This window comes from Olea europaea, chromosome 22 (assembly GCF_002742605.1).
Source record: "Olea europaea var. sylvestris chromosome 22, O_europaea_v1, whole genome shotgun sequence".
Taxonomy (NCBI): domain Eukaryota; kingdom Viridiplantae; phylum Streptophyta; class Magnoliopsida; order Lamiales; family Oleaceae; genus Olea; species Olea europaea.
In genome coordinates, this window is record NC_036258.1 from 13,016,747 (window position 1) to 13,043,959 (window position 27,213).

The 27,213-nt window shown below is 37.7% G+C and overlaps 2 protein-coding genes across 2 annotated transcripts; both read left to right on the forward strand.

Moving 5' to 3' along the window:
* The first annotated feature begins 9,546 nt into the window (after positions 1 to 9,546).
* On the forward strand, positions 9,547 to 13,860 carry LOC111371745 (transcription factor bHLH157-like). The gene is made up of 10 exons (XM_022993885.1): positions 9,547 to 9,933; positions 10,136 to 10,225; positions 10,394 to 10,502; positions 10,677 to 10,718; positions 10,836 to 10,895; positions 11,034 to 12,428; positions 12,532 to 12,633; positions 12,740 to 12,859; positions 13,001 to 13,132; positions 13,224 to 13,860. Exons 1-10 carry the CDS (start codon positions 9,824 to 9,826, stop codon positions 13,422 to 13,424), a joined length of 2,361 nt encoding a protein of 786 aa, XP_022849653.1. The 5' UTR covers positions 9,547 to 9,823; the 3' UTR covers positions 13,425 to 13,860.
* A 5,242-nt stretch (positions 13,861 to 19,102) lies between these two features.
* On the forward strand, positions 19,103 to 20,298 carry LOC111371173 (transcription factor bHLH157-like). Its single transcript, XM_022993078.1, has 4 exons — positions 19,103 to 19,489; positions 19,692 to 19,781; positions 19,950 to 20,058; positions 20,233 to 20,298. Exons 1-4 carry the CDS (start codon positions 19,380 to 19,382, stop codon positions 20,296 to 20,298), a joined length of 375 nt encoding a protein of 124 aa, XP_022848846.1. The 5' UTR covers positions 19,103 to 19,379.
* Positions 20,299 to 27,213: the final 6,915 nt, after the last annotated feature.

A 27,213-nucleotide genomic window follows, 5' to 3' on the forward strand; every position in this document is an offset into this window, starting at 1 on the left:
CTGTTCACTTCGTCGGCCTCTGAACTGCTTAGTCTCGCGTCAAATAAGCATTTCCTACGTCCTTTCTACCATCCAATCAAATCAACGATCCAAACAGACCGAAATTTGCCCACGTGGACGCGAGTGGGGCCTGCATCTGTTGGCGTCATTTTTGGAGGTCAAAAATTTCTATTCAACCAAAGGTAGAGAAAGAAATCATTTAGTAATTAACTATTCGAGCCATTTTTCTCTAATTTGAAAAATGAAATAGTAGTAACATAGCATAAGGTGAATTCATCCGTTACAACTTCCTCAACTATTTGCAATTGAAGTTCTTGTGTTACAACTTTTAAGGTAACAATCGTAACAAATAGAGAGTGCTATCCCTTAATCTCATTTTATAACATGTTTAGTCGAACTTAAAAGCCATTTTTGGAAAGCATATTGGCTTTTGAGCTCGGTTAAACACGATTTAATATGCATTTACAAGATCTCATAATAAATTAAATGAAAAAAAAATGGGGAGAGAGAGAGAGAGAAGATACTACTGAAAAAGGCAGATAATTGATACTTTTTGGATTTCATTACCATCTTTGTTGATTAAAGAAACAAAAGCTAAATGCAATACTTTTAGATGGCGTTGACTTGCTTCTCTACGGTTATGATGAAGCGTGTTATTGATAGGCGACAAAATTATTAACTTTGCTAGCTAAAAAGAAATGGGCTGCAAGTCATGGACTAACTTACCGGCTGCAATCAGTTGTGGGTCTATACATCTCTTTAGTGTCCACTGCCCATCCTCCACCTCACCCCACGCCAAGTTGGGACCTAGAGCCTGCATGGCTAAGCTAAAAAACTTTACTTATAAGTAAATAATTTATTTTTGAAATTAATAGTTTTTCGTAGGGTTAAAGTTAGAAATAAGCAAGTTACTTGATAGGAATGTATCAGTTAATTTCAAAATAAGTAACTATATCTTGTAAGAAAAAAAAAAAAAAAAAAGGAGTTATCCAAAAAACGTTTAGAAACTAAGCTCAGTCAAATAAGTTCGTAAGGCCCTCACACCCTCCGCCCTACGAAGTAGACGGCATTGTCTTCTTGGACAGAAAGGAAGGGATTGGCTTTCCAATCCCTCTAAAATTCTTGTTGTGATTGTAGTACTCAATGTTAATAGTACCAATCAAGAAACATCGGTTTTTGTCTTTTCAAAAATTCGGGTTTGTTGCAATTTACCATCTATAGAATTATTAAGTAATATTGACGAAAATTAAAGCAATTGACACAATAATAATTACAGTTCTAAATAAGAGCCTGCAAACTCCCAAACATTTGGTAGACATAAGATTAGTGATTGCTCCGAATCCGCAAAATTTGTGTGAAATAGCTTGACAAAATGGTCCCATTTGTTGTAAAATTCTTGCATAAAAGTCGTTAACAGAATTATATATCGAATTGACTCGTAAAACATAAGCTGGTGCATACTATGGTGAGTTGGAAGGCAAATCAGAGTCCTCAAGAGAGTGGCAAAGTCAAGATTCTCAGACTAGCTGCAGAATATAGCATGTGGACCCGTAATATCTTACTGGTTTTATATCATTCCTCTTCATATATGATGACAAATAATGGGTGTCCCTCACAATTGTTAGAGGATGGACCTTGGATACCCTACGTGAAAGAGAGAGACGAATGGCAAAGCCAACTTTCGTGTTAATTTATTTCAATTTTAATAGTTTAGTTAAGAATATTTAGGGCTACAAGGACTCAGTGTACTCCACTCCATTGTTAGATGTGTACATTGTAATATTCAACTTGTTTCAAACGTTTAAATCATTAAAGAAATGTTATACTTAGTTAAATTATTTCTCCTTTTTATCTAAGACCCTGTATATGTACAATTTTAGCAATTAAATGACTATGAGACTTGAACCTATGTGTTTCGCATGCTCTGATATCATGAAAATCGCCGCAGGTAAAAACCCTAATATATATTAATTTAATCTTATACAATTAAAAGTAGTTAACGTATACATGCAACACTTGTATAATAACTATAATTTGACTCTTGCTTCACACACACACAAAAGAAAATCCTTGGTAAATGTTATTAATATTTAATGCAAACTAAACTAACGATAAATTTTAGGATTAGCTCTCCCTATCCAATAGACATTCTTGAGCACGATGGCTAACGTCATCTCATCATACTTATTATCATCAACATTTTAAAACTCATCGATAACAACTAAACACTAGGATTGTGCATCACTCGTTGTACGCCTTTGAGATTGCGATTAGCCACCTTGTAGGTAGTTATCTATTTTGAATGTTATGCTATATGCTTCTCTTCCATTTAATCGACACAATAAAATATGAATAAGCGGTGTCTTATTCTTGCACAAATCAAAAAAACCATTGCGAAAAGTTCATAGTATTTAGCTAAAATCTATATATTGCCTAAAAAAAATTGTATATAATCCATATAGGATGTTGCGAATGTCCTAAATTTCTAAAAGGTGATTAAGATAATATGCGAGTGAGTGGTATATGTGTGCCAGCCACGTTGAACCTCAAAAGAGACGTAACTTTTGACTTAAGTGCATGCCGTAATGTCTGGTTTAAGTAAAGTAGTGAATTATCAAAAAGTTTTTACTAGGAAAAAAAAACAAAGAAAAGAAAAGAAAAATCAACTAATAAAACTATTTTTTCCTTTTTTGTTCTTTATTTTCCTTGAAATAATAAAATTTAATTGATTCATGATTAATCCGAAGGACGAGGGTAGGAATTTAGAGAGGCAGTGGCAGAAGGGTGTACAGAATGAACCCTACAAAGCCCACATCCCACAGTTTTGGGCCCACCGCCTACTCTATATGTTCACTTCCCGAGATCCCCATATGCGCCTCGTGCTTGCTCCCCGGAATATTCTCCGGCAAGTCAGCGGTTGTACCAGTTAAAAAAACTTCTCAATAATGTGATTTTGGTTCCCAATATTCGGAAGCGAGATTAAAAAATATGGAAATTTAGGTTATGTTAAATTGTTAATGGCATAATCACATGTGACTTCCGAATGAGTTAAAAGTAAAAGGGAAAATTGCAGTCGAGGTACCAAATTTTTTATTTATTATCAGACTTTGTCCAAATCTTTCGTTTGTATCACTTACAGTCCCAAATTTTTCAAAAATATGCACCTGGAATCCAAATGAATGGAAACCGTCCGCTTAACCGTTAGTTGACCAATAAAATTGAATTTTGACCAATTTTTTACCAACTTAAAAGGGTAGAAAGGTAAATTTGACCAACTTAAAAAAATCATCTTCTTCCTCATTTCACCCCCACCTCCACCTAAACTAACCTGCAGAAGATGGAACCCCACCCCACCCAACCCAACCCAACCCAAAACCACTGCCCAAATCTGCCACCCAAAACCAGCAACGACGACACCAACTCCCGTCGACCAACCACAGCCACAGAACCAACTGCCACCACAACCATCAAACCTACACCAAAAATTATCATTCCACATTGCGTAATAGTGAGCAACCACGACCAAAAACTAGAAATAAAATAAAACAAAATAAAATATTGCCAGGTTTCATGGTTGCAGAAAATTCCAATTTGAACTCCGATTCAAGATTTGAAATTAAGTGTATTTATCGATGAGATTTAAAATCAATTGGAACTCCGATTCAAGATTTTCAACCATACTTCTCGTAGGTTAGTTTAGGTTGGAAGGAGGTGGGTGTTCGGGTGCGGGGTGAGATGAGGAAGAAGATGATTTTTAATTTTTATTTCTTCTCTCTTTTTTATTTTATTTTGTTTTGTTTTTATTTCTAGTTTTTAAAATTATTTTATGTATATAATAGCAAATTTACCATTTTACCCATTTTAATTTGGTCAAAATCAGTCAAAGTCCACCTTCCTTGGTCAATTAACGGTCAAACGGATGAAAACCGTCCATTTGAACCACAGGTGCATATTTTTGAAAGATTTGAGACTGTGTGTGACAGAAACGAAAAGTTTGGTACTCGACTACAATTTTTCCAAAGTAAAATCGTCAAATTACTTTAGTCTCAATTCTAAATCACATGAAATTTAAATGTCTACGTAGACAATTTCCATTAAATAGATTGGGAATACAAGATCACACCACAATAACTCGAATTAGCTATTCAAACGTGTGATTCACTCTCTGTCCTTTTTATTTTATTTAAATATTTGATTTTTACTAATATATTGACATGAGTTTTCGGTGGATAACAAGGTCAAAAATAAATTAGGGGCCACAGAGCAAATTAAGAAAATTTTGATGAAAAGGTCACTTTATAACTTGTGAAAGTGGAAAATGAAAATTTTAATTTCATAAAATAACACTTTATTATTATCAGGGGCAAATCCAGCATCAATATTCAACTAGGGCAAGGGTTGATTTTGATCGTCAACAATCAACGATCGTAAAAGTTCGATCCGATCGGTTCTAAACCACAATAGGTAAAACCAATTTCTAAACCACGGTAACCACCAATTCATCAAACAAGCAGGTTCATTCAATGATTCAATAAAATCGAAAATCTCTAAACCGCTCAACAAAAAACATTTGGGGGAAGGAATTGGAGGGGAAAAAACCTGTAAATAATGAATGCTGCAAACAACCTAAAATAATGGGAAAAAATCTCAATGTCAAACAAGGAATCGATGTATGTCACTGGTCAGTAAGTGCACAGTACACAGACTTGCTAACACCAAAATTAACACCTATATGGATTATTACTATAAAGCCAAGCCACTACTAAAAGTCTGAAATAGCAACCCATATAAAATTATTTCAAGTAAAGAGAAGAAAAGCATTTGAAAGATATAAAAAAACAGATAACGAAATTAAGTATGGTTAACTAGACAAATTCCAAGAGTTACATGTAAATAATGAGATGGAATTGGGGGAAGAAGTAAGAACTCATGCACGTTTGCTCTCTCTGGACTCTAGCTACCGATTTTGACAAGAAGAAAATCGAAAATGGGACTGATTCGAGAAAGAAAAGCATTGCTGCTTGCTGGTCGTCGGAGAGTAGAGCCTCCACTGCCTCTGCTCTTTGCTGTACTCGACGGTAGTGGACTGAAATTAGGGAAGTAATCTAGTTATGTTGTATGTGTAATGGAGAATGCTGATTTAGGCTTTTTCAATTTGGGCTTGATTTAGCGAAAAAATAAAAAAAATGTGGCCCAACACAAAATCTGAAATAGCAACAGTGAGCCAACAGCCAATATCCAACGAAATCTGAGAGCTCTTGGCGATCGACAGTTCCTGCAAATGCCAGTACCTACATTCGCTACTGAATTTCTTATATTTGATATGCCAAATTACCAAAAGTAATGCAAGGAATCATCTTTATTATTGGATATTCATCATTTAACGTGTATTAATATGTCATTTAACATGTATTAATATGATATGATATTTTTTAGATTCCAATTATCTAAGACTTAAATTTCGATTATTCTCTAAGAATTTAAGAAATATAATAAATTAATTTCTATAATATATCAACAAAATCTTCATAATAATGATGTTTTATTCCAAAGTTTATTAAGATCAAAAAGTAATTGTCACAAGCGCCACCTACTCTACTCTATTTGCCAACTCTACTTTTTCGTGCTAAGTAATCTAATATTCAACAGTTTAGTGATGTCATTAAAATATGGTCTGTAATTCAAAAAAAGTAATTGGGCCATAGGTTCTTGAGGGGTGAACTGTTGGGGAAACAAAGAGGACCGTTTAATTTATAAATATTTGAGGTAATTGTAGATTGTAATAATTGATGAAAATGACATTTCCCATAATGTTTTTGCCACTACTCAAATAAATTTAGGTTGTGTTAAATTGTTTATGGCATAATCACATGTGACTTCCGAATGAGTTAAAAGTAAAATCGTCAAATTACTTTAATCTCAATTTTAAATCACATGAAATTTAAGCTTCCGTTTAGCCTCAATTAAATTTCATTACATTACGCTTCATTTCATTTTTTTATCGTATTTTCAACTACACAATCTTCAATAAAATAGTATTACACGTAAATCGAAAAATTTTCCTCCTTTTTCAATCACTCATTTTTCAAAAAATACAATTCCACCAATTTTCACTTCTAGAAAATGGGGATCAAACGGGGGCTAAATGTTTACGTAGACAATTTCCATTAAATAGATTGGGAATACAAAATCACACCACAATAACTCGAATTAGCTATTCAAACGTGTGATTCACGCTCTTTCCTTTTTATTTTATTTAAATATTTGATTTTTACTAATATATTGACATGAGTTTTCAGTGATAACAAGGTCAAAAATAAATTAGGGGCCACAGAGCAAATTAAGAAAATTTTGATGAAAATGTCACTTTATAACTTGTGAAAGTGGAAAATGAAAATTTTAATTTCATAAAATAACACTTTATTATTATCAAGGGCGAATCTAGCATCAATATTCAACTAGGGCAAGGATTGATTTTGACCGTCGACAATCAACGGTCGTAAAAGCTGGATCCGGTCGGTTCTAAACCACAATAGGTAAAACCAATTTCTAAACCACGATAACCACCAATTCATCAAACAAGCAGGTTCATTCAATGATTCAATAAAATCGAAAATCTCTAAACCGCTCAACAGAAAACATTTGGGAGAAGGAATTGGAGGGGAAAAAACCTGTAAATAATGAATGCCCCAAACAACCTAAAATGATGGGAAAAATCTCAATGTCAAACAAGGAATCGATGTAGGTCACTAGTCAGTAAGTGCACAGCACATAGACTTGCTAACACCAAAATTAACACCTATATGGATTATTACTATAAAGCCAAGCCACTACTGAAAGTCTAAACTAGCAACCCATATAAAATTATTTCAAGTAAAGAGAAGGAAAGCATTTGAAAGATATAAAAAAACAGATAACGAAATTAAGTATGGTTAACTAGACAAATTCCAAGAGTTGCATGTAAATAATGAGAAGGAATTGGGGGAAGAAGTAAGAACTCACGAAGGTTTGCTCTCTCTGGACTCTGGCTACCGATTTTGACGGGAAGAAAATCGGAAATGGGATTGATTCGAGAAAGGAAAGCGTTGCTGCCTGCTGGTCGCTGGAGAGTGGAGCCTCCACTACCTCTACTCTTTGCTGTACTCGGTGGCAATGGACTGAAATTAGGGAAATAATCTGGTTATGCCGTATGCGTTATGTAGAATGCTGATTTTTTCAATTTGGGCCTGATTTATTAAAAAAAAAAAAAAAAAAACCCAACACGAAATCTGAAATAGCAACAGTGAGCCAACAGCCAACATCCAAAGAAATCTGAAATTTGAGAGCTCTTGGCAGTCAGGGGTTCCGACGAATCTAGCTAGGGCGGCTGCCCTAGCTGGCCAGTACCTACATCCGCCACTGAATTTATTATATTTGATATGCCAAATTACCAAAAGCAATATTCATCATTTAACGTGTATTAATATGTCATTTAACATGTATTAATATGATATGACATTTTTTAGATTCCAATTATCTAAGACTTAAATTTCGATTATTCTCTAAGAATTTAAGAAATATAATAAATTAATTACTATAATATATCAACAAAATTTTCATAATAATGATTTTTTATTACAAAGTTCATTAAGATCAAAAAGTAATTGTCACAAGCGCCACCTACTCTACTCTATTCGCTAAAACTACTTTTTCGTGCTAAGTAATCTAATATTCAACAGTTTAGTGATGTCATTAAAATATGGTCTGTAATTCAAAAAAAGTAATTGGGCCATAGGTTCTTGAGGGGTGGACTGTTGGGGAAACAAAGAGGACCGTTTAATTTATAAATATTTGAGGTAATTGTAGATGGTAATAATTGATGAAAATGACATTTCCCATAATGTTTTTGCCACTACTCAAATTTTTGCAGGCTTGCTGTTGAAAACTTTTTAAAGGGACATCATATTGATTGGTGACATTGGATAGTTTTCATCAAATTACATGTTGGGTTGGTTTAGAACATTAGTTTTACAAATAAATCCACACTTTTTGACCTCTCTAAAAATGTTTTAAGATAGTTCTCTTTAAAAATTATTCAATGTTAATCTACTTTTTTTTGTCAATACTATTTTAAAGATGGGATAAGATTAGGTTTAGAGTCGATCAAAGTCCTCATTTCTTATGAGAATTTTACCGCAACACTAAAAATGTGAGATAAACGAAAAAAAATACAGAATCAGACAATCAGATAAACCATTAGTTAAGAGCCAAATTATTTGTTTATAAACACCCCCCACCCACCCACGCAAAAAAAAATTAGTTTATCATTTATTATTATAATTGTTATTGAGAGGCATAAATACTCTTTAAAGCAAATGATTGTGATTAATTACTTTACTGATATTTTCAGCTAGTATTCATCAACACTAAAAATGTGAGATAAACGAAAAAAAATACAGAATCAGACAATCAGATAAACCATTAGTTAAGAGCCAAATTATTTGTTTATAAACACCCCCCACCCACCCACGCAAAAAAAAATTAGTTTATCATTTATTATTATAATTGTTATTGAGAGGCATAAATACTCTTTAAAGCAAATGATTGTGATTAATTACTTTACTGATATTTTCAGCTAGTATTCATCCCAACTTAATTGTATAATAGAAATAGTTAAGAAGCAAATTATTATTACTCTATATTTTTTTATTGTGTTGTTAATGATATATCCTAGAAATAATTAAGAAACTTATTCTTCTTCTTGTTAATATTATTACTTGGTCTTCACATAAATCGTATTTTTTTCACAAAATGTTTGAAGAAGAAAAAAAATTAAAAGGATAATAATAATAATAATAATAATAATAATAATAATAATAATATGACGTATTTCTTTTTCTTTCGTCTAATCTCATACTAAGAACACCTTTAAAAAACTCTTTAAATATAAGATACTCTCTACTTAAAAGAATCTACCCTTAAAATCATGCTCCAAGAGTCCCTTTAAATTAATAATTTAATTTAATTGTAGAGCCAAATCTATTCTCAATAATTAAATGCATTCAAAGTGTTTCAATTTTTAATGTAAAAAAATACTAAAATAATATAAAGAAAAGCTACTTAAAATAAAAGATAGAGAAAAATAATAATTTTTTTTGTGAGTAATAAAATTAAGTGTTAATTATAAAGAGTTTGTTGAAATACTTCAAAATTTTAACTCTCTATATTTATAAATACTTTTTAAACGATAGAATATATTCTTTTAATTGAGAGCATATTGGAGAATGCTCTAAATTACAAATGGGAGTATGGGACCCTTTTTGAAAATTTTATACAAAGATATCATAGGCATAAAGACAGATGAAAAGTACAAGGATTTAAAGCATTAATGAGGAAAAGCTCTGTTCCCTTCAAGATAGGACTTTTATTTGATTTTGGTCCTTCATTGCGTAGACAAAACAAACCCCTCTTGTTCCCACTCCCACCCCCACCCCCACCCTACCCAAACCAACCCAATCTCATCAATATATATTTTATGTTAAATATATATCTACACATTAAATCCACTCTAAATTCTCTTGGTTATCTTTCTTGTCTTCCTGTTATTTAACCGCATTATATTTTTCCCATTACTGATTTTGTGTGTTTACTGAGAACTCCTCTTCAAGCTTTTGGCCCTTTAGGTTCAGACAGACACATCTCTTCACGTCACCTAGTACAACACAATACAGCCAGTAAAGAATTGTACTTTTGTGTGTTTCGTGATCTCAAAACTTGTTTGTTGACAACAAAAGGAAAACAAACTTGTTTCTTGGATTTCTTTTCATATTTTTTTTTCCACAAAATGGGTTCAGAAGAGGGTAGTTCAATGATAAGGAAGATCCTCAAAAGTTTTTGTTGCAGTAATGGATGGTCTTATGGGATTTTCTGGGGCTTTGATCCGAAAAATTTCTTGTAAGCCTCTCTCTCTCTCTCTCTCTTTATTATGCTCTATTCTACCTATGTAGGAAATATTTGCATTAATGTTTATGTTGTTTTTAAGAAAAGGATTCATCATTTTCTGTTTAGCTACCTTTTCTCATGATTAAATCTTGTTAAAAAAATTATAAAACTAAAAAATTTTGTTCATTTGGCCTGAAATCTTTTGGCATACCAGATTGTTGACATTTCAAGATTCATACTATGAAGAACAAATGGGAGATGTGATTGAGAATATGCTTCTGCAAGTGCACGTATTTGGTGAAGGGTAAGCCCACAATATTGTTCCATCTCGTTGAACCACTATAAATCTGTGTTTGTATGTGTATTTTTTCTAATTTCATTTCATCTACTTTTGCTCCCGTATTTAGGAATTGGGGCTTAATCCTTAATCCGTTCGACAGGGCTAAGAATGATATATATTTGTCTTATACAGGATAGTTGGCCAAGCTGCATTCACTAAATCCCACAGATGGATATTCTCAGATGCCCATCATGAAAGGCAAAATTCTTTAGGACTGATTGGGAATCCTGAGATTTTCCAGGTACTATCTATTTCTTCAATTTTTTTCTCTTTTTTATTTTCATTTCTTTATAAATTATTAGCAGGTTGCGAAGGTTCTGCTCAAGTTTTATTTTAGAAACTTAACTTAGTACTAAAACAGCAGAGTTGAAAATTCCTGTCCACTAATTTGAAATTGCAAATGTCATTTCCTCAGGATGATTCAGAATTCTATTGCCAGTTCTCTACTGGTATAAAGGTACCTGATTTATTGCCTTCACTCTAAGCCAGTTTGTCTTGTGAAAACATATGGCTTTTGCATCAAATTGCAAGGTTTTGTTATGGGAAGTAACTAACTTGAATATATGTTTTGTAGACAATAGCTGTAATCTCAGTGGAACCATTTGGTGTGGTGCAATTTGGATCTACCGAGAAGGTTAGTACTGGTACCAAATGTGCGATTTTTTTCCCTTATAATATAACCTACGAAGTTATCAGATCAAGTCCAAAATCGTGCAAATATGATATTCCGATGGTGCTTTCCACTTAGTAACATATAAATTCTTGACTGCAGATCCCAGAGAGAAAGGAATTTGTTGATCAAGTCAAAGAACATTTTAGAGGGATGAGTAAAGATCAGTTAATCGTGTTATCAGAGAATGAATCCTCATCTTTAGATTGTGAAAATTTTGCGGGCTACAAGGATTTGATGGATGCAAATTATTCTTCAGTGATTCCTGTCCAGTCAGTCCCTTCTAGTTCGGGCTATCAGAGCATGAACTCCTTAGCCTCTATATCTTCTCTAATCGAGAACCAAACTCAAAATGGAAGCAAATTGAACATTGAAATAGAACAGTTGCTTTTAGAGAATGCTGCTTACTTTGATTCCTCAACAGCTCCAGCACCAAGCAGCAACAGTGGAGATTCTGTTGTGACTTCATCTTGGCATTATTTGTCATCTGAACAGAATGAGAACGCTTCATTCTCAAAATCGAGCAGTTATGAGTCTTGCAGAAATTCAAGTTTGTATGATCATGGGAAATCAGCATTCAATTCATTGCACACCCAACATTTGTCCAAAGATCCATTGAATGACCAGAATTGTACCCTGTTGCTCCCCTCAAATGATTGTAAACTGGATGAGTTCTCTCAGTGGTTTTCGCCTCTACTAAACGAAAGCAGTACCTCATTTGCTACGACACCCAGTAATGGCCAATCAACTGCCCCCGGATTCACTCCACATCTCAGTTTTTGTGGACCGAACTCGGCTATCAACGTCTTGGAAAATCTTCCCACAAATTCAATACAAAGTTCCATAACAGAATCATTCAACTCTAATGGAAAAAAGAGGTGTTCTGACATGTCTGGCATAGACAGACTCTGTGATGGCTTTGGAATGGAACCTGGGTCTAAAACGCCAGAGGATTGGAGTGAAATTCTGATGCCAGTTGTGAACGGTGAAAGTTTGGACTTCAGCATGGATAACTCGAAATGTATCTCAGAGCAACACATTGGATCCAAAGTCGGGAACCCCAACAGCTTGTTCTCCAAATTAGGACTTCATCTTTTGGGGGGTACTGCTAGTAGCTCTTGTTCATATGCCAGATCCAGATTTGAGGATCAAGTTTCATCCACTGCTAAAAGAAGGAAAATTGACGATCATTCTTGGAGCTCTGACCGAGTGAAATTTCGAGGTCTTCCTAGCCATGATGGGAGAATGAGGTCACTGAATCCATTATATGATCCCAATAAAACAAGTTTTCTTGAGCCCAACCATGAAGCCTCCACAAAAGAAGGTTCACTAATAGGTGATAACGGAAGCATGAATAATTCATTAAAAGGTAATGAAGGACCTGCAAAAATGGTGAAGAAGAAGGCAAAACCAGGAACTCGCCCCAGGCCAAAAGATCGTCAGCAGATCCAAGACCGTCTTGTGGAATTGAGACAACTCATTCCTAACGGTGAAAAGGTAAGTAAATTAGTAGTGTTATTTTACTAATTTGGAGTTCTTTTGTGGAGTGATGCCAGATTTCATTGACTTTTACTCATGTAGCAATTGGCTGATGTAACAGATGAGCATTGATCGTTTGTTGCAACAAACTATAAGACACTTAAATTTCATGCAAAGTTTGATGAAACATAGAGAGAGCCTTAAGCAAACTGATGGACCAACGGTAAATTTTTCATCTTACTGTTCTTAACTATTGCAAAACAGATCTGCTTTATAGCATTCTTCGTTATTGAAGATTTACCATTGGCTAATAGAAGGTTTCTCTACAGATAGACAACTCCAATGGTCATGATGTCGGAGTCACATGGGCATGTGAAGTTGGCGATCAGTCTATGCTTTGTCCTCTGATAGTTAAGGACCTAAGTTCCCCTGGCCAAATGCTTATAGAGGTAAGGAAAAATATTACTAGCCAGTAAAAGTCCTGTTTATTACATTGTAGTCAAGTCCACCAATGCATACCAAACATGCACATCATTAATTCATACAGTAAGCACTTCTAAGTTCTAACGTACATTTATTTTTTGGTGCAGACCCTCTATGATGAACAAGGTTTCTTTTTGGAAATTACTGATGTAATTCGAAATTTTGGCCTGACTATCTTGAAGGGAGTGATGGAAGTTCAAGAAACCAAGATTTGGGCACACTTCATAGTCGAGGCTGAGGTAAACTCTAACATTTAATGCCCTCTAAATTTGTGTTTATTTTAGCTGTTTCCATATCCATTTATCAACAGAAGTTTAAATTGCCTTGCAGGGAAACTCACATGTCACGCGCCACGAAATATTTTCTTCCCTCATTCAGCTTTTCCAAATGAAACCTGGCCCAAGTGGGTTGAATGCAAGTGATGAAATTGGCAATAGTTACAGTCCAGGGGCTTCTCTATTCAAGAACTGTCAACCTGGCGTTTCACTCCCCATTATCTCAGCCGATTCGCTTCAACGTACAAGCCTGTAATTGTTAAGACCGTCTTGAATCTAATTACACTGTACACTTCCCATCATCTGAGTAATATATAAAGGAGAGGTTAAGGGGACGTATGTGCAAGAGAGGTGTCAAGTACCGAACAGTTGATTGGGATATCGGTGGTTTTGTTGTCTACCCTGACTTATGCAGCTTACTTTTTGTAATTAGAGAAAGATTTAGTGCAATGAGATTAACCGATGCTGATGGGCCGATGGCAGGATTTTTGTTTGGTTAGACGAATTGTGAGCAGTTGTAAAAGGAGAACAATGTTTCTTGCTCTCCCTTTTTTATATATTTTTTTTCATGGTAGGTTCAGTCATTGAAACTGATAAATCAGGTAACTAAAGGCTAACCGTAGAATAGGTTTTTATTTGGAATTTCTTTAGTTATTTTGTGTACAGAATCAAGAAAACTGTTTGTGATTTTCTCCCAAGCGTATTTGTTTTGTATCACAAGTAGGTAAGTAATAATCAAGAGATGCTGTTAAGCAATACTGGTTACGCACGAGAAAAATTCCAATCTTAACTATTTGTAAATACCGAACAAGCTATAGTATACATTAAGACTTGGGATTGCATCTTAAAAGCTCAATCTTATTTACAGCAGTAGCTCAAACCCTTATAAACTGATCTATATTTCGGTATTAAATCGATGATGGTGACTCGTTTCAACAGATCAATTTTGAAATTTGCGTGCTCATTTTTTTGAGTTTTAATCGGATTGAATTATTCAATTGAGCTTAATGGACTCTGATATCATAATAAGACTTAGGTTTCATCTTAAAATATTAACATTGTTAAGAGGAATAACTCAAATCATTATAAGTTGGTCTATATTTCGGTATTTAACCGATATGAGATCTATCTCTTAATAGTATATACTTTTTATGCCTCTTTATATGATATTTTTTTAGTTGGAGAGCGGTACCTTCGTTAGTTTTATTGATATGCCCTCACTTGTGGTGGAGGAATACCGTAGTTACATATGAGATAGCAATCAATGCAAATATTAAATGAGGAAGTACTACTTCCCTTACAATTAAACAAATGAAAAGATAAATTAAAATCAGTAAATATGGAAGTACTACTTCCATTAACAATGCGAGCTAATGCAAACAAATATAAAATATGAAAAATCAAAATCTAACACTGGGTGGACCATATTTGTCAATCTGTACAAGTGCCCCAATATGTCGTAGTAGATCAGTTGGTCTATAAACCTGATAACTCCTATGGTCTCAACCCTCTGAGGCAAGTGCATCGGCAACATGGTTCCCTTCTCTGTAGATGTGAGAAATCGTATCTTTGTCTAAGGAGTTGATGTTTGTGATCTGTCTGAGAAAGCCCTGAATAACCATGGTCCTCCTCCTTTGGTGATGCAATGAATGGATGTAGTAGAGTCTGACTCAATCTAAAAGCGTGAAAGTCTAAATCCTTTGGCCAATAGGATCCCATCCAATATAGCTCTGAGCTAGGCTGCCAGAATCAAGCATGGGGCATACGATGCTAAGAATGCCCTGATGCAATGTCCAATGTAGTTCTTTCTTAATGATGCCCCCACCACTCACATGTCCATCCTTAACGCATCCATCAGTGTTGATCTTGTAAGATCCCACCAGTGGAGTGTGCCAAACAACTATAATAGGTGGTGGTGGAGAGGGGTGACTTATAGAAATACCAAAGAATGGTACAATTGTTAGATTTCCTGACCAGTGCCCAATTCTAAAAGATCCCTCCATATGAAGAAAATAAATGATGTGTTAAACCCTCCAAACGATACGTCTGGCTACCATGCGAATCCCCCTATGCTTCGCATCATTTCTCTCGGTCCATAAAAACCAGAATATTAGTATCTCTGAAACCTTTGTCTAACTCCCTTTCCTGAACACATAGAAATCTGAAAAATATCCCCAAAACGCTTCCATACTTATTCGAAGATGCTGTTGCCAATGAAGATATGATTGATAGTCTCAATCTCAGAACAACATCGACATCGAGAAACCTACTGACATATAATCTTGCTCTGAACAACCACATCTACTAGAATAAGGTCCTACCATAATCTCCAGTAGAAGAATGAAACAGTGGTAGGCAAAATGGGACTCCATAATAGTGGATACAGATCCTGAACTATGATGATTTGGTAGTAAAGCTACCATCCGATGTAATCCTCCAAACAATGTGGTCCTAGACATCCGCTCGTAGAAGTATTGTCCCTATCTGCTCTGCCATCTTAGGAAGAAGAGCCTGTAATAGTTGTCCAAAATCCCACCCAATGTCATCAAAGAAATCATGCACCCTCATAAATGTGTGCTGCCTTTGTGGGAATAGAGACACCATCCTGGACTCGCCCATCCAATGTCATGCCAAAAGAAAATCTGACCTGCTCTAAGTTGCCAAGCAATGTATGGCTCTGTCCATGGCCCCACTAATTTTAGTCTCTTCCAAGTAGGAGAGGCCAAACGGGAAATAGCTGTAAGTGAAGGATGTATCCCTATGCAATACTTGTCTTGTAGTAACTAAGCCCAAAGTGACCTCTAAGAGCAGAACAGCCACCAGAGCTTCATGGAGAAGGTGTTTACCATATCCTATAATCTCCTAAAGCTTAGACCACCCTCATCAGCAAAAAGGCAAATCTTCTTCTAGCTCCTCCAATAGGAGCATTGTGCCTGATCCTTAGAACACCATAGGAGTCGTGCAAAGATACTCTCAAGTGTTTTTAGTATTGCCTTAGGTGGCTGCATAATCTGAAGTGGATATAATGGTATGGAAGAAAGCATTTATCTCATCAAGGTAATGTAACCCCTAGGCGATAATAATCGTGAAGCCCAACCTGAGATCCTACTTCTGATCTTCTGGGTAAGGTCATCGTAAAGGAAGCTCCTTTTATTCCACTTGAATAAGGGAACCCTCCAAGGAAGTGAATGGCTGCTGCTGATGTTTAAACCTAGTTAAAATCTTCAACCTTCTGATCTGGCTAGTGGATGTCCGTCTGGGTAGTATAAGACCGCTATTGTCTCTATTCACCAACAGGCTAGATACCCCTTTGTAATGCTCCAAACTATCTAAAACCCTCTTGATAGGCTGTTTTCGGCCATTGGCAAAAATAATTACATCATCAGCAATTAGAGATTTAAGACTAGAGTACTACCTCTATGCCAGTAACACATACTGGGATATTTCTAGAACTTTTGTGTGAGCAGGCATGAGAAGTAATTTGCAGCTATTATGAACAAGGATGACGAAATGGGATCACCCTGTCTGAGTCCTCATGAGGAGTGAAAGAAACCATATGGACGGTCATATAGGATATTAGAGAAATGGCACTCCAAAATGCATCTCCTGATCCTATCAATCCAAATGTGATCAAATCCAAATGCCTCCAATATAGAGTAAATGAAGTTCCAAATCCAAACCGTGTTATAACCAAGGTTTGAGTCTCTTAGCTCGAAAGTAGTTAGGCGAAAAGATATTGCACTTAAATATGTTCCTCTTAGTGTTGTTTATGTGTCAAACACTATACATATTGAATCTTATCTTTTGTAGATAGCAAATTCAAGAGTTGGAAACCCACTTTATAAGTTATCAAAAAAATATTTTTAGTCTATTGTCGAGTGTTTGACTTGATACAAGATAGATATATACAAATAATGAAGATAGAGTGGAGGTTTATATGACTAGTACATACAACATACTATTGTAAACTAGAAGTACTGACCTCCTATTTGATATTAAGATAATATTAAAGACTTCACTATACTTGATCTCGTTGTTCTTTTAAGAGTGGTCTCTTACTTGAACTTATACGTGGTAGTTTTGTTCGTATTCACAGTGATGGATATTTATTATGGTTTTGGATATTTGTGTAATGGCTTGAGGTTTAGAGTTGAGAAAATCATTCAAAACTGTAAGAGCTAAACTTTCATATATTGAATCCATCCGAAGTTTTGTACAGGCCATTAGAGATAAAGATGGAACATCATTTTCATTACATCTAAAGATGGATTCAAGCATTTCAGTTGTGCCTCTAATATTCTTAAGGTGAAGATATTGTATTGATTTAGACTTTTCTGAAATGGGGTAAAAAATCAGATTATGGAGATGAAGACTTTGAGAACTGTTTGAGAGCATGAATCTCTATCACGAGAGTTCAGTGATCTAGTTGATGAAAGAGAAATTCTTATTGTAATTTATAAATATTTGAGGTAATTGTAGATGGTAATAATTGATGAAAATGACATTTCCCATAATGTTTTTGCCACTACTCAAATTTTTGCAGGCTTGCTGTTGAAAACTTTTTAAAGGGACATCATATTGATTGGTGACATTGGATAGTTTTCATCAAATTACATGTTGGGTTGGTTTAGAACATTAGTTTTACAAATATTTCCACACTTTTTGACCTCTCTAAAAATTGTTTTAAGATAGTTCTCTTTAAAAATTATTCAATGTTAATCTACTTTTTTTTTTTGTCAACACTATTTTAAAGATGGGATAAGATTAGGTTTAAAGTCGATCAAAGTTCTCATTTCTTATGAGAATTTTACCGCAACACTAAAAATTTGAGATAAACGAGAAAAATACAGAATCAGACAATCAGATAAACCATTAGTTAAGAGCCAAATTATTTGTTTATAAACACCCCCCACCCACCCACCCAAAAAAAAATTAGTTTATCATTTATTATTATAATTGTTATTGAGAGGCATAAATACTCTTTAAAGCAAATGATTGTGATTAATTACTTTACTGATATTTTCAGCTAGTATTCATTCCAACTTAATTGTATAATAGAAATAGTTAAGAAGCAAATTATTATTACTCTATATTTTTTTATTGTGTTGTTAATGATATATCCTAGAAATAATTAAGAAACTTATTCTTCTTCTTGTTAATATTATTACTTGGTCTTCACATAAATCGTATTTTTTTCACAAAATGTTTGAAGAAGAAAAAAAATTAAAAGGATAATAATAATAATAATAATAATAATAATAATAATAATAATATGACGTATTTCTTTTTCTTTCGTCTAATCTCATACTAAGAACACCTTTAAAAAACTCTTTAAATATAAGATACTCTCTACTTAAAAGAATCTACCCTTTAAATTAATATTTTAATTTAATTGTAGAGCCAAATCTATTCTCAATAATTAAATGCATTCAAAGTGTTTCAATTTTTAATGTAAAAAAATACTAAAATAATATAAAGAAAAGCTACTTAAAATAAAAGATAGAGAAAAATAATAATTTTTTTTGTGAGTAATAAAATTAAGTGTTAATTATAAAGAGTTTGTTGAAATACTTCAAAATTTTAACTCTCTATATTTATAAATACTTTTTAAACGATAGAATATATTCTTTTAATTGAGAGCATATTGGAGAATGCTCTAAATTACAAATGGGAGTATGGGACCCTTTTTGAAAATTTTATACAAAGATATCATAGGCATAAAGACAGATGAAAAGTACAAGGATTTAAAGCATTAATGAGGAAAAGCTCTGTTCCCTTCAAGATAGGACTTTTATTTGATTTTGGTCCTTCATTGCGTAGACAAAACAAACCCCTCTTGTTCCCACTCCCACCCCCACCCCCACCCTACCCAAACCAACCCAATCTCATCAATATATATTTTATGTTAAATATATATCTACACATTAAATCCACTCTAAATTCTCTTGGTTATCTTTCTTGTCTTCCTGTTATTTAACCGCATTATATTTTTCCCATTACTGATTTTGTGTGTTTACTGAGAACTCCTCTTCAAGCTTTTGGCCCTTTAGGTTCAGACAGACACATCTCTTCACGTCACCTAGTACAACACAATACAGCCAGTAAAGAATTGTACTTTTGTGTGTTTCGTGATCTCAAAACTTGTTTGTTGACAACAAAAGGAAAACAAACTTGTTTCTTGGATTTCTTTTCATATTTTTTTTTCCACAAAATGGGTTCAGAAGAGGGTAGTTCAATGATAAGGAAGATCCTCAAAAGTTTTTGTTGCAGTAATGGATGGTCTTATGGGATTTTCTGGGGCTTTGATCCGAAAAATTTCTTGTAAGCCTCTCTCTCTCTCTCTCTCTTTATTATGCTCTATTCTACCTATGTAGGAAATATTTGCATTAATGTTTATGTTGTTTTTAAGAAAAGGATTCATCATTTTCTGTTTAGCTACCTTTTCTCATGATTAAATCTTGTTAAAAAAATTATAAAACTAAAAAATTTTGTTCATTTGGCCTGAAATCTTTTGGCATACCAGATTGTTGACATTTCAAGATTCATACTATGAAGAACAAATGGGAGATGTGATTGAGAATATGCTTCTGCAAGTGCACGTATTTGGTGAAGGGTAAGCCCACAATATTGTTCCATCTCGTTGAACCACTATAAATCTGTGTTTGTATGTGTATTTTTTCTAATTTCATTTCATCTACTTTTGCTCCCGTATTTAGGAATTGGGGCTTAATCCTTAATCCGTTCGACAGGGCTAAGAATGATATATATTTGTCTTATACAGGATAGTTGGCCAAGCTGCATTCACTAAATCCCACAGATGGATATTCTCAGATGCCCATCATGAAAGGCAAAATTCTTTAGGACTGATTGGGAATCCTGAGATTTTCCAGGTACTATCTATTTCTTCAATTTTTTTCTCTTTTTTATTTTCATTTCTTTATAAATTATTAGCAGGTTGCGAAGGTTCTGCTCAAGTTTTATTTTAGAAACTTAACTTAGTACTAAAACAGCAGAGTTGAAAATTCCTGTCCACTAATTTGAAATTGCAAATGTCATTTCCTCAGGATGATTCAGAATTCTATTGCCAGTTCTCTACTGGTATAAAGGTACCTGATTTATTNAAGTACTAAAGGGTGGATCTACAGAACTCTGGAGCAGAACCTGAGTAACACTGCTATGAGAAGCAATTGAACTAAGAGCTAGTCTAGCAATACTAACTATAGGAGGGTGGCATTCTGTTGTTTTCTCTGATCTCTACGAACAGGGGTCTACCTCTGACGCGGTTCAGCCTCAACAACCTTCCCCTTACCATTATCCTTAGTTAAGGTAACATGTCGAGGAATAGGGTCACCAACGGGGACAGGAGGAGGTGCTACTGGTCGTGCCCCAAGCATACAATGATCATCTATGTGCCCAAAATGTCTGCATCTATAGGAAAATTCTGATTTCTTGTCATACAAGACAGCCTGTCAGCCAGTATCCATCGAGCTTCTTTGTTTCCATCCAAATTCTCTCAGGGAGATCATAATCTAAATTAACCTCAACACAAACTCCAGCTCCACTAAAATGACGAAGATCAGAAATCGCCTCATCAATGCGAAGAGGTATGCCAATAGCCTTGGCAATAGCATAAAGATTGTTCCTAGCCCAAAAATGAATGGACAATAAAGGAAAAGATACCCAAACTGGCGCAATGGAGGTTTCATGCTATGGACTAAAGCTCAGAGTCCATTTAAAGACTCTCACAGGAGAACAATCAATATACCATATAGGTTTGAGGAATAGCCGTGCATAGTCATCCTCATGCTCCAAATGAATCAAAATGTGTGTATTATCAATTAAACCAAGAGTATAATCGCCACAAAATCCAAATTGTGAAAAACTATCATGTACATTAATCATAGATGGCCTGCGGTGCACAAATTTGCCAACAAGTGTAAACTTGTATGGCTCAGCAAAAATATCCTCATCTGCCTCCATGAATAGAACTGTAGGTTCACCATGGTGAATAAAAGGCTCCTTGGTTACGAGCGTGTGCTCAGTGGACTCATGTGATGCTCTAAGGATCTTGGCAAAGGACTTTTTTTTACTCCTCTCCGCCTAAGAAATAATTGGCACATTGCCTACTGCTGCAGCATAAGACTTCAAACCAGTAAATGTAGTTGTAGTAGCCCGTGGTGTTGCACAGGGTGGTAGTGGTTGCCTTCGCGTTGGGAGAATACGCTCATCTGTGGGACATGTATCCTGAGACTTACTAGGTGCTACCTTAGTAAACCCAGGGGTTTTTCCACGCTTTGGGACCATAGGAACACTTCCCGCATTTTTTGCATGTTCTATCATCCTTGGTAATGTCCCCAGCTGATGAGTCTGCCCAGAAAATGCTGATTTTGCTGCCTCGTTATTTGTGCCATTTGGCTCGAATTCCAATGTAAAATTTTCGACGGATTTGGGTAGAGTGGATGTCTCTCCAAGGGTTTCAGGTTTTCTGGAATCACTGGAGGTGTCAATATGGTTGAAATCTGCCCAGAAATAGAATGCACCGTAGCCTCGGTACACGTGCATTTCGGCACAAAATCCAATTCAATATTTTTGTCCAAATTGGAGGTCCTTTCTATAGTTATTGGGCCCTCTGAATCCAATGGAAGTGTCAATTTGGCCAAGTTTTGCCCAGATATTAAAGAATTCGGACCAGCAGCATTTATGTTTTGAAGAATTTCAATTGATTCCAAAATTCGGTAGATAAGTGATGTAATTTCTGCAATTAAGTGATTACCCAACGGTTTTTGAGATTGAATTTCAATTTTCCCATCTGGAATTGTAGATTGAAGCATAATTGAAGGTTCAATTGGAAGCCGATTGTAAGCCTCGCGAGGAAGAACTTGTCCAGTTCGATCTGTAATAACTGTGCCAAATTGACGATAACCCATATGTGGAATTGATCACCATGATGAGAGGAAGCTTCTTTGGGTGGTCCGCGATCGTGAAGTGCCTCGTCAACGTCGAAATTAATATTTGAGTCGTTCGACTGTGCCTTTGAGACGGATTTCTGCAAATCTGGACTTTTCAGCTTCGTTTGTTGTAAAAAGGGCATCTGTAGGTGCGCCCTGATGAGCTTGATTGACCTGTAGGGTGGGCATGGCTTGGGGGGTTGCTGTTTTCGACTAGATTCTGGTGCGTTTGTGGCTGGTTTTAGCTCAAAATTCTGGCGATTTCTTGTGTGTTTGCAGTAGTTTGTTGGGTGGGACTTGTCGAGGTTGATGAGCTCTTTCCAATGGTATGGTGGTCTGGTGGTTTGGGTGGTGACTCACTGAAGTTTTTGGGTTTCAAAGGAGGTGGCTCCATTTACTCGAGACTTATCCTAAGAAGTAAGAAGATACAACACCTAGTTGTTCTAATATGATATTGGAAGTGCGGGGAGCTTGAGTTCTTGCACGCAAAATCTTTATATCCTCCGGACCACCACTTGGACTCTTGCTACATTAGTTCGTAAACCGAAATATTAGTATACCTATTCCAAGCATACTCTGCGGCGGTTGCTATGGGCATAAAGCGAAATCCTCATGGTTGTTATTGATCATGCCTTATGTTGCGTGTTGTCACATCTGGCCAACCTACTTGGGACAATGGCCCACTCATTACGATCCACGTGGCATTCCTGTCGAGGTGGCACACAATGTCGAGGTGGGCTACATCCTAACTGCTTCGAGCCGAAGTCCATCTGTCGAGGCTTCTTTTTGTCCGAGGCCCATTGACAGAGGCCTACGAACCGAAGCCAGGCTGCTGGAACCTGTTGAGAGTAGCTGAGGCCCTTAAGTGGAAGTATCATGACAAATGGCCGAAGCTGATGCGCGAGCCTCTGAACCACAAAGAAACATCCTCCATGGTTACTTCTCCCAAGAGATCGCATGCACAGATCTTATTCGAATGATTATTGGAACGTTTGTCATAAGCATAAAGGTCAAGTCTTGTCACTAGCATGGAGGCCCTGCACAAGCAATAAATGCGCTGTAAGCTAGCAAGTCAAGCCCCATACCTAGGAAAAGATGTTTGAACTAAAGAGATGAGGCCACGTGCCACTTCATCCAGGGGCTCCCATTTCATATGTACTACTATAAATACTTCCTTGTGTAATATCAAAAGGCTAATGCAAGAATCAATACTAAGAACTACATTTACTCAACTCTCTCATTTTACTCACAATACACAAATCGAGTTTATGCACATATACATATACATTTGTGAACACCGGTTGGTAATTATTGTACAATCGGACTACGAGCAACCCGTCGGATTCCGAACGTCACCGTCCCTCATCGTTGGGCTACTCCCACGCCCTTTGAACCGCTCGTTTTAGACTGTCCACGTGTCTTAGTGTGTTGGACATTCGCCCAGGCAAGTGCGGGTGGGACCTGCATCTGTTGGCACACTTTTTGGGGTCAACAGATTGACGCCGTCTGTGGAAAACTATACCATAACCACGAGCAACCTTGTGTTAAAAGCTTACTGAAAAACATTTGGGCAACCCCCTTGAAAAAGGATTTGTTCTTGAAAAAGAACAGGAGGAACCCCTATCACTTGGACAAATCTGAGTTTGATAAAAGAAAAATGAGTTCTAACGAAGATATTTCCCCCAGGAGGGTAAGAGAAAGCACGAATGTGCCTCCCCAGCCTGCTGCCCCAGCAGCTCGGCCGAGGCTCCACCACCACCAAAGGAGAGGTAGAATGCGTGCGACAACACGAATGTCCAGAGAAATGGCTACCATGGCAGCCAACATGAGGGATATTGCCAACCAAAACTTGGCCATGAGCAAGGCCGGAGAGGCTTCCCCATTCCTCCATATGCCCCCCACGGGCACTATCAGCAAGAGGACGAGGTTCAGAGTCATAGGGCTGCCTTGCCAGACTATGGTCGAGGTGGAAGCCCATTCGAGAGGGAAGTGGGAGTCAAAATTTCCTCCAACTATGCTTCTGGCCGACCCACTGAGGCCCAAAGGAGCCATGATGATTTTCCACCTCCATATGAGCAAGATCCAAGACATAGGAGAGCTGGCAGTGTTTTTAACAGAATCAGCCCCGTCGAACCGAGGCTCAGTCAACAGCAGGCTCAGCAGCCTCGGACGAGGCCACGACCTCCACCTCCAATGCCCCAGCAGCCGGAGAGAAGGCATGAAAATGCCCCCCGCGCTGCCCCGCAAAGGAGGGAGGAAGAGACTAGGAACCGGCTCGGACCCTCTCACCAACAACCAAGGTACGAGGCCGATGACTACGATTCTGATGAGCAGCAGAGGTCCTGTGACCTGGACGATGATGATGAGAACCTGCCATTCTCAAGAGAACTAAGGAATGCCCAGGTCCCGAGCTACTACGTCATGCCAAAAATACCAAAGTATGACGGGAGAGGCGACCCGGAAAAGCACCTCAACGCTTACAAAACTCACATGAGCCTGAGGGGTGCCACCCCAGCCGTGAAGTGCAGGGCTTTCCACTTAACCCTCAGTGGAGCGGCTGAAATCTGGTATAGCAGGTTGCCACCTGGGAGCATCCGAAGCTGGCCCGATTTCAAGACGACATTCTTGAAGCGATTCGCAATGAGCAAGGAAGGAGAGGCCCCCATCCAGCGTCTCCAAGACATGAGACAGGCACATGGGGAGTCCTTAAAGAGCTTCCTATCACACTTCACCGACGAGATGACTTACTGCGTACAAGTCACTGATAGAGAAGCACTATCTGCATTGAGGGGAGGCCTGAACATGAACACCCTATTCTGGAGGGATGTGCAGAATCAAGACCCACCACCTATGATGCCCTACTAGAGATGATGAGAAGGGAGATAATCAATGAAGAATTGATTGAGCATAGGAACAGGGTAAGCAGAGGCCTCCCACCTCCTCAAAGGCAGCGAGGTGGGGGTCCGACCTTCCACCTCATGGACTACCAGCTGAACCAAACCGGAAATGAGAACTCTGGACAAGCACTGGCCACCACAACTCTGAACGCGGTTCCTACCTTGGCATATGAGGATGTCAACCCTATTGCTGACCCACATCAGATACAGGCCCAGCAGGGACCTCGCATAGGGAGAGGTCGAGGCCGAGGCTTTGCACCTAGAAATAGGTCCAATCCGAACCTCCCAGGATACTGTTTGCACCACAGGTCCTACGGGCATGACACCGCGGATTGCAGAGACTATGCACACCGCTCCCTGCAGGAACCCGCCAGAGACAAACATGATTCACCCCAGGCGAACAGGCCCCCGCCCAGGCACGATAACCGATGTAGACGTGAGGAGGCCGCTCCCCGTCAAAGGGATGAATCCCCATGATGAAGGGAGCATGATGCAGAGAGGCCCAGGGAAGGGCGTAGGCACCGAAGAAATCGGCACGCTCAAGATGAGGCCCCTATCCACGAGGTGGATACCATATTTGGAGGCCCTTATGTTGGTGGTGAAACACGAAACGCCAAAAAAATTATGCTCGAGAGGCTAAACACCCCCCTTTGACAAGTTACATTGTGGACAATAGCTCCCGAAGAAACCAAGTACCACCCATTGTCTTCACCCAGGAAGACGCCAAATGAGTTCATTACCCCCATTACGATGCGCTTGTGGTGGGGCGGTCATAACCCGAAATGGGCTCAAACGAATGCTAGTCGACAACGGCAGCTCCGTCAACATCCTGTTTGGGTCCCCCTTTGACAAAATGATATTGGACCATCAGTTGACGCCCACCACCACTCTATTGTACGGATTTATCAGAGATAGCATCACTCCGAGGGGAAAGATAACACTGGCGGTGGAGATGGGAGAGTCTCCTCAAACTACAATGAACTTCATGGAATTCCTCATAGTTGACAACCGGTCGGCTTACCACATAGTCTTGGGCAGACCAGCCCTAAAGGAATTGGGAGCTGTCACTTCCATCAACCACCTATGCATGAAATTCCTGACAGAAAATGGGGTGGCAACGGTGAGAGGCGACCAGAGAGGCTCGAGAGAGTGCTATCTAAGCTCCATTAAGAAGGTAGAGCCCCGGGACGTCCACGTGATCATGGCTGATGTGGTCATGGCGGATGTCCTAGGTGACGCTCCACTGAACAAGAAGATGTTGATATGATTGACGCGCCGCTTAATCCGGAGGTGCTGATCATTGATGAGATTGACCCCCGCATAATGGAACATGAGCCTCAAGCATCCCCTGTAGAGGAACTTGAGAGCTTCTCGGCCGATCCCAGAGACCCTTCCAAGGTGCTGAAGGTAGGCAAAGGCCTATCCAACATTTTGAGAGAAAAGATTAAGGACTTCCTGGGCAAGAACCTTGACATCTTTGCTTGGAGGCATGAGGACATGGTGAGCATTGACCCCAAGGTCAGCTGCCACCACTTGAAAATTGATCCTAAGGTTGCCCCGCATAGACAAAAAATGAGAGCCCTCAACCCTGAGAGGTATGAGGCCTTGAAGGAAGAGGTTCAGAAGCTCATCCAAAATGGCTTCATCAGGGAGGCTACCTATCCGAGGTGGGTTTCCAACCCAGTCCTGGTTAAGAAACACAATGGCAAATGGAGGGTATGCATCGACTTTACCAACCTCAATAGAGCTTGCCCGAAAGACAGCTTTTCGCTTCCAAGGATTGACCAATTGGTAGACTTCACGGCCGGGCACGAGTTGTTGAGTTTCATGGATGCATACTCCGACTACAACCAAATCCCCATACATCCAGTCGATGAAGAGCACACCTCTTTCATCACGGACCGAGGTCTCTATTGCTATAGAATGATGCCCTTCGGGTTGAAAAACGCCGGAGCAACCTACCAAAAACTCGTGAACAAAATGTTTACGGACCTCATTGGCAAGACAATGGAGGTCTACGTGGATGACATGCTGGTAAAGAGTTTAGAAGCAGAGGACCACATAGCGCACCTCAACAATACCTTCCAAATCCTCAGAAGGTACAGGATGAGGCTCAACCCGCTTAAATGTGCCATTGGGGTGGCTTTCGGCAAGTTCTTGGGATACATGGTCAACCAACGAGGAATCGAGGCCAACCCCA